The sequence below is a fragment of the Anser anser genome (assembly GCF_964211835.1).
Source record: "Anser anser genome assembly, chromosome: 1".
Classification (NCBI taxonomy): Eukaryota; Metazoa; Chordata; class Aves; order Anseriformes; family Anatidae; genus Anser; species Anser anser.
In genome coordinates, this window is record NC_139720.1 from 15,627,518 (window position 1) to 15,640,259 (window position 12,742).

Sequence of the window (12,742 nt, forward strand, 5' to 3'; positions counted from 1 at the left end):
CTCACAGACCCCCCCAACATGGCGGCCAGCCCCACTCCCACCTCCCCCTCCTTCAGCGCGCATGTGCGGGATGCCCGGCACTACAACTCCCAGCATGCCCCGCTCTCCTGCCGCCATCCCGTCAGCCACAGCGGCACCACCCCCCTCCACCCCTCCACCCCTCCACCCGGCCCCCCCGGTAACGGAGCCCCGGTGCCGCCCCCCCCCCCCCCCCCATACTTCCATACCCCCCCCCCCTCTCCGCGTGCTTCCAGCCGCAGCACGGCCCCGCCGGCCCTGCCCCGCCGCGCCCCGCTTCACGCCCCCCGCTTCCGCTTCCGGCCTCGCCCTTCCGCTCCCAGAGCGCCCCGCGCCGCGCCATGGCCCACACTGGTGAGGAGCCGGCGGCGGGGTCTCGGCGCCTCCCGCGCGGCCTCGGGGCCCCTCAGGGCCCCTCAGGGCCCTCCTCGGCCCCCGGGCTGCGGCCCTGCGCTGCGGGCGGGCAGCGCCCGGCCTCGGCTGGGCCTTGGGGCCGGGGGCCGGCGGGGGGCGGCGGGGCGGGTGCGTGGGGCCCGCTCTGAGGGGAGCCGAACCCGGCCGCGTGCTGGGGGGAGCTCGGGGAGCGGCCTCGGGCTGCGCCGGGGTGGGGGGGTGTCGGGTTGGAAATGAGGAGACATTTCTTCTCAGAAAGAGCAGTCAGGCACTGGGACGGGTTGCCCAGGGAGGTGGTGGAGTCACTGTCCCTGGGGGTGTTCAAGGAGAGGTTGGACGTGGTGCTTGGGGACATGGTTTAGTGGGTGACACTGGTGGTAGGGGGGTGGTTGGACCAGATGATCTTGGAGGGCTTCTCCAGCCCTAACGATCCTGTGCTTGTATGATTTTAACAACCCCTGGAACTCAAAAATATAACCAAAGCAAAGCTCATGCAGGTGGTACTCTAGGCTTCTGTTGTATCTTCTCTAAGTAGTTAAATGCTTTGGGTACTTTGGGGTGGGGCTTAATTTGGGGTACTTTTTGTTGTCATTTCGTTTGAGACTTAATCCTGCTGGATTTGCATGCTCGTACTGGAATCTATTATTCTCTTGTAAATATGAATGACTAAAACTTGCTCGTTTGGTTCAGCGAGTGTCTAAGTCACGCAAATACTGCTAGCTTGCAAAGGTCTTGGGCTGCGTCACAGCGTAACTGCTTCCTACCAGCAGGTCAGTGGAGCATACAAAGATTTGCTTTAGTTATATATTATATTATATTTAGTTTTAGTTATCCATATTTGCAGATGGACTGAGGTCTTCGTGGACTTTTTGGTCTGTAGTAGAGTCTTTTTCTGTAGTATAGTTAAAAATGTCCTCCCAGCAAGTGGAAAACAGGCAACTTTAGCATTTACCATTGCCTCTGATGTGCTGGCCTGTCTCTCTGTAAACCTGGTGTCTGAGTTGTTTGCTTGCTGGGTCACCTGTCCAACCAACAGGACAGCCTGAAAAAAGCAAATGAACCAGGTTTTGTTGTCTTTGCTGGTTTGCGTGTTTCCTTTCAGAGTGAAGCAGTGCTACGGGAAACAGGTTTATCTAGCTCAGAAAACCAGGGGCTCTTGGTGCTGAGGTACAGTGACTGTCAGGGCAGAGTCCTAAAGTGAAACTTTGTTGCAGTTCCTAATTTTGGTGTTAGGTGTTGAATGATTTATAGCAAGACCCCTTTTTTTTCTTTTTCCTGTTTTTCCTTTGACTTGTTGTATTGCGTAGGGAAGCTACAAGCTTTGAGGAACAGTAATTCACGGCAGGCGAGGTGCAGAGCACAATAACGGGGCCCAATGGAGCCCCGATTTCAGTGTCGTGGTGCCTTGGTGGTGGTCCCGACTCTGTCCCTGTGGTGGGCTGGCAGGGCTCACACCCCAACAGCTTGTGGCACAGCTCGGAGGTGGAGCACGCCCCCCCTTAAACGTTTCCAGCCTCTGACGTGAAGTCCTCTCATGACGGACCAGAAATGACAGCAACGTTAAATATTTATGTCTTCACTTTTCCAATCAAAAGCGTGGACAGGGCTTGAATCTGAACGCTGTAAATAAAAACACCCAAACCACATCCCCGAAAATGCTGGCGTGTGCACGAGGCTTCCAGATGAAGTTCTTGGGTGATTTGGTTTCAAAATGTGAATTTAACTGCTGGTTTTCCTTATGCGTATACCCACCTAGTTCCTGTAGTGGATAAAGATGTAAAGGCTTCTGAATAGGAGCCTAATAGTGTTTTTTGTAGAAGTTTGACCCTTGGTTGCAAAGGGCTGGTAGGGATACGTGTTGACAAGATTTTCAGTTAAAATGGAAGTGAGCCGGGTAGATTTGTGAAGGCCATAATTTAGTTTTGGTGTAAATGAGAAGCTGTGTGGTGGGTTAAGGTAGACGTACTGAAAGCTGGGGTAGTTTGTGCCTTGTACCCCCTTCTTTGGTGTTGCTTGTTGCATCGTCCCCTCCAGACTATCTTGTGGAGCCTGCATGTGCTTAGGCATGAGTCAGGCAGTTTCTTTTTTCCTTTGCCCTGGCACTCAGCTTTAAATCTGGTTAACGAGAATTCGGTAGTGGAGAACAGTCGGTGTCACTTTAGCAAGGAAACTACTGCGTACCCTAAGCACCAACATTTCCGTGATTCTTTATGCTAAACCTCTGAGTGATATGTCGAGGTGCTATGAGTTAATGTGGAGACTAGTTTCCTTCCAGCCTGTAAACAGTTCACATGAACTGTAAAAATGCTTTCTCGTAAGAAATTCTATGCTGTCAAGGTTGTACAAAGAATTGACTCTTCAGTAGCGTTCATGCTGTGATAAGAGCTGTACAGTTACCCTTTTTTTTCCTACTGTGCAAAAATGACAGACTAGTTTTGTTTTTTTTAATAGCTTAGTTTCTAGAGGTAGATTTCCTAAAAGCATAGTTGTTTTGAAAACAATTCCTGTTTATATAATAACTGTTCGGTTAATATTTAGCCTCTTAAGACACTATTTAATAACTGAGAAATAACAAATGCTTTTCTTTCTTTCACAGACAATGATTTGCAAGGAACAAATAGTTCAGGATCATTGGGTGGTCTTGATGTTCGTAGAAGAATCCCTATAAAGCTGATCTCAAAACAGACCAATAAAGCCAAACCTGCCCCTCGGAATCCCAGAAATATGAACAGGATGCCTTCCAAGACCCAAGCTGGTGATGAAGGTAAGTAAATACTACAAACACCAGCCCTGTAAGAAGGAAGCATGTTATTCTGCAGCTCCAGTCAGTTTTGAGGACCTGGGATCCGAGGTTCTGTACAACTGCAAAGCAAGTTTCACATTTCCAGGCTCTGCTGTGCTATAAGGAATAAATGATGCCAATTCCCAAAATGCATTCTTACTTTTCTCATTGTACGTTCTCACAGAATGGGCCCAGCAGGCTGGGAATGTCGTGGCCTTTCTTGATTATTTCATTATAAATGATGCATGCGCTTAACAGCAGCTGGTGTCAACCGGGGAAGTGTTGTAGTTGGCTTGTCTTCTCCTCTTTCTTCTTCCCACAGAAGAATTTGATTATAATGAAGAGGAGCGGTATGAATGCAAAGGAGGTGAGATGTTTGGAAATCAAAGGAGATTCCCTGGACCCATTTTTTGGGATTATAAGGTATAGTCATGTTTGGAAAATCACGGATCTTTCTTTGAATACTTTTTAAAATAGGTGCTTACTAAAAACACATTCTCTGCCTTGTCATGTTTGTGGTGTTCTTGCTTCATTCTCAGTTAATTCAGAAGTAATGTGTTGGTTGATGATGATTGAAATGAGCAGCTTTAGTGATTTTTTTCTCCCTACCCCTTTCTCTCTTCTACCAGATAAACCTGCTGGGGGAGAAGGACGATACACCTGTCCATTTCTGTGATAAGTGTGGGTTGCCCATCAAAACCTATGGACGCATGGTGAGTGAAACCATCAGTGGAAGCAGCAGCCATGGTTTCCCTTTAGGTACAATTCGGTATTGCTGTATCACTGCGAAGCCTCTAGGGATGGTTTATTCGGAGGTCTGCAGAAAGCAGCAGAAGAAGAATATCAGGATAGAACCAGGGCCTTAATTACTGAAATGTTTTGTTCTGGTCGAGTTTACTTTGCTCCTTGATTTAGAAAAGTAAGCTTGAAAGTGTTAAAATGAGAAGCTTTAAAACAAAAACCCCAAAATAGGAACAAAAGTCTTTCAAGTTCAGTGGTTTTCGATCTTGTACCAGTTGGCTTTAAAAATAATCTTTTTATGTCACTGGGTGATTGGCAACCAAGGTAGAAAACACTTTTTATGCCTTTAAAACTAGTGTAACTAATTCCCAGAGATTTAGATTTCTGTGTGATGTAGCAGACTTAGGGCTCTGACTCGATGATTGTTGATGATTGATGATGCTTTTAAGACATTCCCTGCTTGCACATAAAGTAAGTGTAATTAGACTGCATATACAGTTTCTGTAAAGGTTCAGTATTACTGGAAAACTTAACATTTTTACCTATACTGTTTTTGCCAGCTCCTTAAAGAAAAAAAAAAAAAACAACTTGCTTTCCCAAGCCCTGGACTCAAACTGTTTTTGAACTGTTCTATTTAAAGTAGACTAACTGCTATGTTATATCTGTTTGTTTCATAAGTAACTGAAGTGCTTCTATTATTAGGAATTGTGTGCTGTGGAATGACGTATCTTGTCTTGACAGAGCCTTTTTTTTCTTCTAGATACCTTGCAAGCATGTTTTCTGCTATGACTGTGCTATACTCCATGAGAAGAAGGGAGACAAAATGTGTCCAGGGTAAGTTCTCCTGAAATTTGTTCTTAAGGGAAACGTAGGAGAGAAAATTAAATGCCTCATTTCAGATAACGTTTCTTATTTATGTGCACTTAGGAGAGGTAGCAGAGTGCTCTTACTGCACCGCTGGATTACAGTTTCATATCTCACAGTTAATAGAGTGTAAAAGATTAATGTTTACATTGCTGTTTAAATATTTGTGTAGATAAAGTGTAATTGCTCAAGTTTGAAAAGGAATAAAAAGCTGTTTAATTACTCAGTGTGACTCTGGGTAAGTATTAAAACGCCAAAGGAATTTGTGACAGAGGGTGATGCTATATCTAAATTTCCACCCCATGAAATGTTGGTTATTTCACTGTTGTATTTGGAGGCTTACAAGTTTATTGAACTTCAAAATCAACAAAATGTTTTTCATTGCTGTAGTGGGGGGAAAAACGTGATACCAATTTGGATAATTATGGCAAAATGGTTGACTTCTAACAACAGCAACAACAAAAACTTGCAGATTGTCTGTGATGACAGTAAACTAATTTTTTCTTCTCATTCAGCTGTAACGAACCCGTGCAGCGAATCGAGCAGTGCGTACGAGGGTCTCTCTTCATGTGTAGCATTGTTCAAGGGTGCAAGAGAACTTACCTGTCGCAGAGGGACCTACAAGCTCACATCAACCACCGCCATATGAGAGCTGGGAAGCCCGTTACTCGCCCTCCGCTCGAGCCTGTTCATCCTCCGATTGCCCCGCCACCCGCTGAAATTCCTGAGCGCTTCATAATGCCGCCTGAGAAGCACCACATGAGCCACATTCCGCCAAAGCAGCACATCATGATGCCCCCGCCTCCTCTGCAGCACGTGCCCCACGAGCATTACAACCAGCCACACGAAGACATCCGTGCCCCTCCGGCGGAGATGGCCATGGCTCCGCCGCCGCCCCGCCCGGTCAGTCAGGACACCTTCCGCATCTCCACGCGGAAACACAGCAACCTGATAACTGTTCCCATTCAGGATGATTCCAGTTCGGGTGCTCGAGAACCACCTCCGCCAGCCCCGGCACCCGCTCACCATCATCCTGAGTATCAGGGGCAACCGGTGGTAACGCACCCTCACCATATAATGCCTCCACAGCAGCATTACGCGCCACCCCCACCACCACCTCCACCAATAAGCCATCCTCTGCAGCATCCTCCCCAGGCAGCAGGCACTCCTCACATGGTGTATAGCCAAGCTCCTCCGCCACCAATGACCTCTGCTCCTCCTCCAATAACCCCGCCACCTGGACATATAATTGCCCAGATGCCGCCATACATGAATCATCCTCCTCCGGGACCTCCCCCTCCTCAGCACGGAGGCCCCCCCGTAAATGTAAGCGCGCCCCCTCCCCACCACTACAACCCTAACTCTTTGCCACAGTTCAGTGAAGATCAAGGGACTCTTAGTCCCCCTTTCACGCAGCCGGGGGGGATGAGTCCAGGGATTTGGCCAGCTCCACGAGGGCCGCCTCCACCTCCAAGAATGCAAGGGCCTCCTGCTCAGGCCCCTCTTCCTGGACCACACCACCCTGATCAAGCCAGGTACAGACCCTATTACCAATGATAGGAGCAGTTATATGAATAGAGAGTGCTATGAAGAGGATAAAACTATATACAACAGCCTTTTAATTAATTGTTGGGGGGGGTTGTTTTTTTTAAATACTGTCATTTTGACTGTAAGACGTTTTTGGGTTTGGATCTTTAATGATTTTTAAGCCTTGGATGTAGGACTCTGACTTCAGATACTCTGTAGTGCTAAAATAAGTGGCTTAGTAGACCACAGTTGCATTTTAACAGAACTTCTGTCTATAGTGTGGCTAAATTGTCCTTAAGATGAACGCTTGTAATATTACTTCCTGGAGAAAAAGAACACGTGTTGTACCATTCTGAATATTGTTTTTGTTAAATCCAACGTTTAGTTTCACTTGTGATACATTTTTGTTAACCTGTGTACAATAATTAAATCGAAACATGGTTGTAAAAGTGGTGGGTTTTTATGTGAAGTCAACACAGACACGGTTCCAGGACACCGTTTTGGCACTAATGCTATCCAAGTGGGAAACATAGGGGAAATATTAAGGAAACTGATATTTTTACTAACATCTACTGTTACTTTTAATGAATTCAGGCTACGGTGAATTCATGACACTAGAAATCAGACATCCAAGCACTGTATTTCAGGTTTGTTGGGTTTGTTTTAGTTTCTTTTTTTTGTCTTTTTTAATTTGTGCAGCATCAAGACCAAGGTAAATTTATCAGAAACACAGCTTTGGGTGTGACACGAAACCAGGTTATGATGTTACGGGTGTGGGTGGTGGTCTGGGGGCTAGTTTTGTTTGAGAAGATTCTGTTTACATGTACACTCCTCAGTGGTGTGAATTCAAATTATTTTGTTTACTTACGGTTATGTTTGTGTGGAAGTGGCCATGAACTGGCTTGCCATGTCTGAGAGAAGCAGATTGTTTTTGGTCGTGAAGTGGCATTTACCTCTGTCACTTTATATAATACTTACAGTTGGAAAACTTCCCATTTGGTAACATGAAAGAAAGGGTCTGAAATCCCTTATGTAGATATGAAAAGAAGATAATAAAAGCTACACATCCTTCATCTGTTTCAATTTTTGTGCTGCATACTTAATTGGACAGTTAAGAGTCCTTTTTTATAAAGGTGGCAATATAAGCAGGCCCTGGGGGCTGTTTTGACCCCATATTTAGGTTTTATAAGCACGCTCTTAAGTATAAGATGTGAATGTTCTCTTTTAGTGCAGCTGGTAGCTGAGCCAGACAGTGATAAGACAGTTTTGAATGTTTGCCTTTGTGTTTCTAATCAATGTTAGTGCTGAACCCTTTATTCTTTTTCTCCAAAATGTCACGTTTCTAGTAGTAGTGATTTTAGATGAAGAAATCCTGTGTGTTTTTTTAAGGTTTGTAATTTCCTGCAGAAAATCTGAATTCTCTTTAAAACCTCACTCTTTCTATTTTGTACTTTTTTTTTTCCTGCTTCATAATTGTTTAGTTTATCAAAGAGCTGTGGCAGTACAACATTCCCAATTTTGTAGTTCTGTGTCAACCATGTATTTTTTAATTACCTGAGCAAGCGTTGTGTAAATTTGCTCTGTCCTTGACTGCCGTTGATTTCCTTGTGACCACAGGCAAATCTTTCGGTCTACCTTTCAAACAAATGCAGCTGCATGACACCTCTTTGGAGACGTGCAAATAAATTCTGGGATGTACAATAAATTCTGGGGGGTGCAAATGGCTGGTAAGCGTCAGCTGGCCAAAAGTCTGCTTAGCTGTGATGTGCCTGTTTCGAAGACAGAGTTCTTTGGTTTGGTTTCTCTGCAGAATAAGTCATTTTAAATAAAACACTGGCAAAGAAAAAGGTTGGTTGTGGTATTGTGCTGCGGTACGTGGCTGGTTGACGATTGAGTGCGTCAGTGTGCGTGAAGGAGAAAATGACCGCCAGCATTATTTTTTTTCAGTAATTTATAATAAACGCATGAGGAACCTTTAAGTGCTCCCTTTTGTCATTGCTACTAGGAGGTCGCTTGGGGCAGATTTGTGTTACAGAATATAACTTCATTGAGGAGGAAATCCCTGTGTCTGAAGTGACCAACGCTCCTTGACTCCTGAAAGCCAAACTGACGGCTGACAGACCTTTTCTGGAGAGACTTGCTGATGGCTCTCGGCACCGGCTGCGTTCTGTTAGGCGTGCTGCGTGATTTACTTGGGCACCACGTGGCACGCTTCTGTGCAGGGTTAAACCACAACACAGGGCAGTGCGCCAGCATCACCAGCACGCTCTGTTTTGCAAAACAAGGCTTTCTGAAATCAGCTATTACCCATCAAATCGGAGTGATGAGGAAGTAATCCAAATCTCTTCATCATGCTAGTTTTTAGAAATAAATCAGACTATGTTTTTGTTAAACGTTACCTAGTCTGTTGTGAAGCAAATGAAGTTTTCATACTTGTGTCCATTGCTGCATTTTTTTAAGCTATTTTTGAAGCGCTTCTCTGAAAATCCTGGGACAGTTTCCTTTAGTTGGTTAAGGGACAAGAGCAGCCCTTGCTCCATCAAAAAGTGCAGAAGATAAATGTATGTCACCGTAGAAACTGTGTGAGAATTTGGGGGTTTTGTTTATGTTTGAGGCGATGACTTTGTGCTTGCTGTATAATGACCTCAGTATATTACTAAATTTATTGTTACCCCAAAAGTCAATGGGATCCCTTGAATCGTTTAATGGATCAAAAGTCTTTGTGGCTGAGAAGTTACTGAAGAGTCATCTCCTGTAGATAGGATTTGGACTTGGGTCAAACTTCTGTGTATTGCTTGCATTGGAAGACCTAAATGTGTTTTATGTTTACATCTTGAAGTTTTAAGTTTACCTATATAGCCAAGGGTACCATTGATACTCATATTTACAAAATTAAAAGATTTTTGCATTGGTTGAAATGTTACGTTGACAATTGTCTTTGTTTATGTCTTTCTTTGGGGTTTTGTTTTATTTTTAAAACACTGGTAGTTTCAGTGTGAAGTTCAGGAATGCCATATATTGTATTTCACTGTATGATTAAGGGTCTTTGAGATGGTGAGAAGTACTTCTGAATTCTTTGGATTCCTAGTTGGGTCTTCCTTTAATGACAGACACTGAAACGAGCTGGTTTTATTCTGAACGATTTCCCTGTCAGTGGCAGCGATCTCCCTGCTGAGGCATTGCCAAGCAGATCTCAGGTGTTAAGAGACCCCTGACAACATTAAAATGTTAGTTATTGTGAGATCCTCCAACAGGGCCATTTAAGGGAATGAAAAGGAGTTTGATGATAGTTTGTGTTCACAATGGAATGGATTAAAGGACACGAATGGATGGCCTGAAGACATCAGTGGTTTAAGATTTATCTTCAGTTCCATCTCTAATTTTGCTTAAAGGATCGCCTGCAACCGTGCATGTTTCACGACAAGCAGCTAATTACATGAACACGTACCTTCTTTGGGTTTTGAGAATGCTATGAACATAAAGATTGGGTGCTTGTATGTGGTGAGTGACATTTAAGTGACTTTTTTTTGTGTTCTTTTAAATAAGAAAAATTGCGTCCTAGATCTAATCCGGGAGAGTTAGAAGTCCATAGTGGATGGAGTGTCCACTCCTTTGTGTTTATGGCTCTCGAGGGAGAGTCAAGTTGTTTGTTAGAAAATAAAGTGAAAGCAATTCATATTCATTTCATGTTGGAGTTTGCAGACATCACAATGGAGTAAACTGGTCTGTCTTCTGTGTTATGTAAAGTCAAGTGCTCTCAGAAGCAAATTTGTGGATAACTTTTTCTCTGTGGGTCAAGTCAGAGCACACCTCTCTCTTCCTAAAATGCTTCCTGCTCTGTAAAACACGGGTCTCATTTTGTTCATTCTCATCTCGACTCTACATTTCTAAAGGAAATATCAGTATTATACAAGTTGTATTTTCACTGGTTTTTACTTTATGTTAAAAACAGTTCTTAACAACAGTGAATTCATCTCTGTATGGAAATGGTGCCCTCCACTGGTTCTTCACTGGGTTCAGGAATGTTATATTCATACTGATGGTTCATCTTGAGCGGTTTGTAAACCCGACTAGCTGCATTTCTTTGGGCAACATGAATGACAGTAATGAAGATTAAAGCTCCTTTTAGTCTTGACTTAGCCACAAGACATTGTGACTTCAGAAGCTTTTCCTACTCTGAATTTTATTTGCTTGTTCTCTGAATGTGGGGCGTTATCTTTTTTTCCAGTTTTAATTTGGTTTCTGAGTGCAAAAGATTAACAGAAATTAAAAGACTAAAAAATCCAGCATGCATCCTGAAAGATGTGGGTGGAATAGCAGCAGGAAGCTGTTAAGTTGGCTCAGTCGTCCTGATGCTGTTATCAGTGAGTGCTGACAGGACTTAGAAGTGTAACACGCTTCTGTTAATGGAAAGAGGGATCATTTGTGTTCAGAAACAGGCAGGAATGCTCCATTTCTGTATGGTAGTGTTTTGTAGTAGAACTGCAGCTTAAGTTATTAAAGCAAAAGAACAACAAGAAAAATGATTTTAAATAGACATGAATACGCTCCAGTCTACCGTGTTTTATTCAGTTCTGTTTGTGAAAAACAATAACTGAACACAGCTCCAAAGTCAATGGTGAGTGATTTCCTACACTAAATCAAATTACCTGAGTGCTAATGAGAGCTCCTGCGCTTGTTCCTAGCCATGCCTGGGTCAGGTAAACTTCCAGGCATTTTCTTAGGAATTGTAGAGGAGCAGATGTGGAAAGAGGAGCACGAGAAGCAAGCCGTCTACATTTGGCACAGGGATGAGGAATGGAGAGCTGTAATTGATGTTTCTTTTCTAGTAGCATTTACAGACACTTTTTCCTGTTTCCAAACTATGAACTTTTAGTTAGAAATTGAGAAAACTATGGGCTTACATGTTATAAAACTCCATCAGTCCCCAGGCCTCAAATAACTGAGTAACTTTGATTTTTTTGGTTTGGTTTCCATGTTTCACACAATCTCTTCTGCATTACAAGGTGAAAACCAGGCCTGGGAGTAGGCTTGAGCATCTCAGGCTCTTTGGCTTCTGTATTTTTCACCCCCTTGTAGGCTCTAAGATGGTTATTAAGAAGTTACCAAGCATCTATGCTGTGCTGGGGAGAGGTGGGCTCAGAATATGTCCTAATGGATCGATGATACCAGCCAGCTCTCCAAAAAGAAAGCAGGTATGAAATGTGCCTTTTCGTTTATTCTTGAGTAAAGGATTAAAAAGCACTGTGTGGTATTGCTCTGACCGAGCAGTAACTGCTCAGTGGAAGAGCAAGCTTTGGGTTTTCAAAGGTCCCTGTGTCAAAAACAAGCCGGTAGAGCTGCATCGCCACCACATCCCACGGCAGAGCAAGACTCTGTGCTGCAGTCTGCATGAGGGTAAACTACCAGGAGAAATGTTAGTGGTACGAGAGAAACAGAAAGTTGAACGCAGAAATAACCAGGAGAAAAAAAAAAACAGAAATCACATAAGACATCAGAAACACAATGCTGTTGTCAATGCAAGAAATGAGCGGGTGGTTAAGAAGATGCCAAGTATTAGGAACAAGTGAAGTGGGAGTGCAAGGCTCTCTGGTTAAGGCTGTCTGGGTCTTGCATCCATTTTAGAAATGGTGAATTGTTTTGGAAGGTGAAATTATGCTCTGTTGAATTCTGGTTTTATATCTGGTAGAAATCAGAAGGCTTGAACTAGTTTTGTCAAGGTACTTGGGTAACAAGTGAAGCACACTATGACGTTTTGATTTTTCCAGTTGTTTGCGTAGCACACAGGGCATTGTGCTACATCAGGAGAGTCATTAGTTTTAAAATTAATTGTTCTGAGGAGAGCACCTGAGAATACTTTTTCTTAAGCTGAGGCCTGTCGGTACACTCAATGTTTTTGACGAGAAATACGTGGTGTCTGGTGTCTTACCCTTTTCTTTTCTTGCTTCCACCAGACTGACTTGCCTACGCTAGTAATGTGTGCCCGAGTCTGCCAGTGCGTGCGAGCACAGGGCTGAAAGGAGCAGCCCCAGCCAGGAAGTCTAGCTTCTACTGACTCCAGTAGGATGTAGTACTGAGATTCCATAATTGCATTAAGCAGGTTAGATATTTTCTTCTCTTTTTCTGAGTGAGAAGGCTATTCCAGAATCTCACCATTGTAAAAATTAGGAAACATCTTCTAATAACTAGGTTATGTTTAGCTTTAGCCAGTTTATACTTTTTTCTTTTTTCTTCCCCTCATATGCTATTATTATTATTATTATTATTATTATTTATTAATCTTACATAGCTTTTCTTCTCTCCTGGTTTAAATCCCTGATGTATCTATAACCCTTCTTGTCAGCCCTTGAATACGGGCTCTCCATTCCACAAAGATCCTCATAGCTCTTCTCCTCTTCAGTTGCAGTTTGATTTCTT

The 12,742-nt window shown here is 43.6% G+C and overlaps 1 protein-coding gene across 5 annotated transcripts; it reads left to right on the top strand.

The window, feature by feature from the left end:
• The first annotated feature begins 237 nt into the window (after positions 1 to 237).
• CBLL1 (Cbl proto-oncogene like 1) lies at positions 238 to 8,172 on the top strand. Of its 5 annotated transcripts, none has more exons than XM_083795430.1 (6): positions 238 to 372; positions 3,008 to 3,175; positions 3,516 to 3,616; positions 3,823 to 3,906; positions 4,695 to 4,768; positions 5,314 to 8,172. In XM_083795430.1, the coding sequence occupies exons 1-6, from the start codon at positions 360 to 362 to the stop codon at positions 6,353 to 6,355; spliced, it is 1,482 nt and encodes a 493-aa protein (XP_083651556.1). In that variant the 5' UTR covers positions 238 to 359; the 3' UTR covers positions 6,356 to 8,172. The 5 variants fall into 5 exon arrangements, with proteins under 5 accessions (XP_083651556.1, XP_083651557.1, XP_083651555.1 ...); XM_083795431.1 differs by having other exon boundaries at positions 3,519 to 3,616; XM_083795429.1 differs by lacking the exon at positions 238 to 372 and adding an exon at positions 627 to 908 and having other exon boundaries at positions 3,519 to 3,616.
• Positions 8,173 to 12,742: the final 4,570 nt, after the last annotated feature.

What these genes read in the sequence shown, in the direction of transcription:
- CBLL1 (XM_083795428.1), top strand. Translation starts at nt 854, where the DNA reads ATGATTTTAACAACCCCTGGAACTCAAAAATATAACCAAAGCAAAGCT. An exon ending in TCAAAACCTATGGACGCATG is followed by an intron (nt 3,907 to 4,694) that starts GTGAGTGAAACC and finishes TTTTTCTTCTAG; the next exon opens with ATACCTTGCAAGCATGTTTT. An exon ending in GGAGACAAAATGTGTCCAGG is followed by an intron (nt 4,769 to 5,313) that starts GTAAGTTCTCCT and finishes CTTCTCATTCAG; the next exon opens with CTGTAACGAACCCGTGCAGC.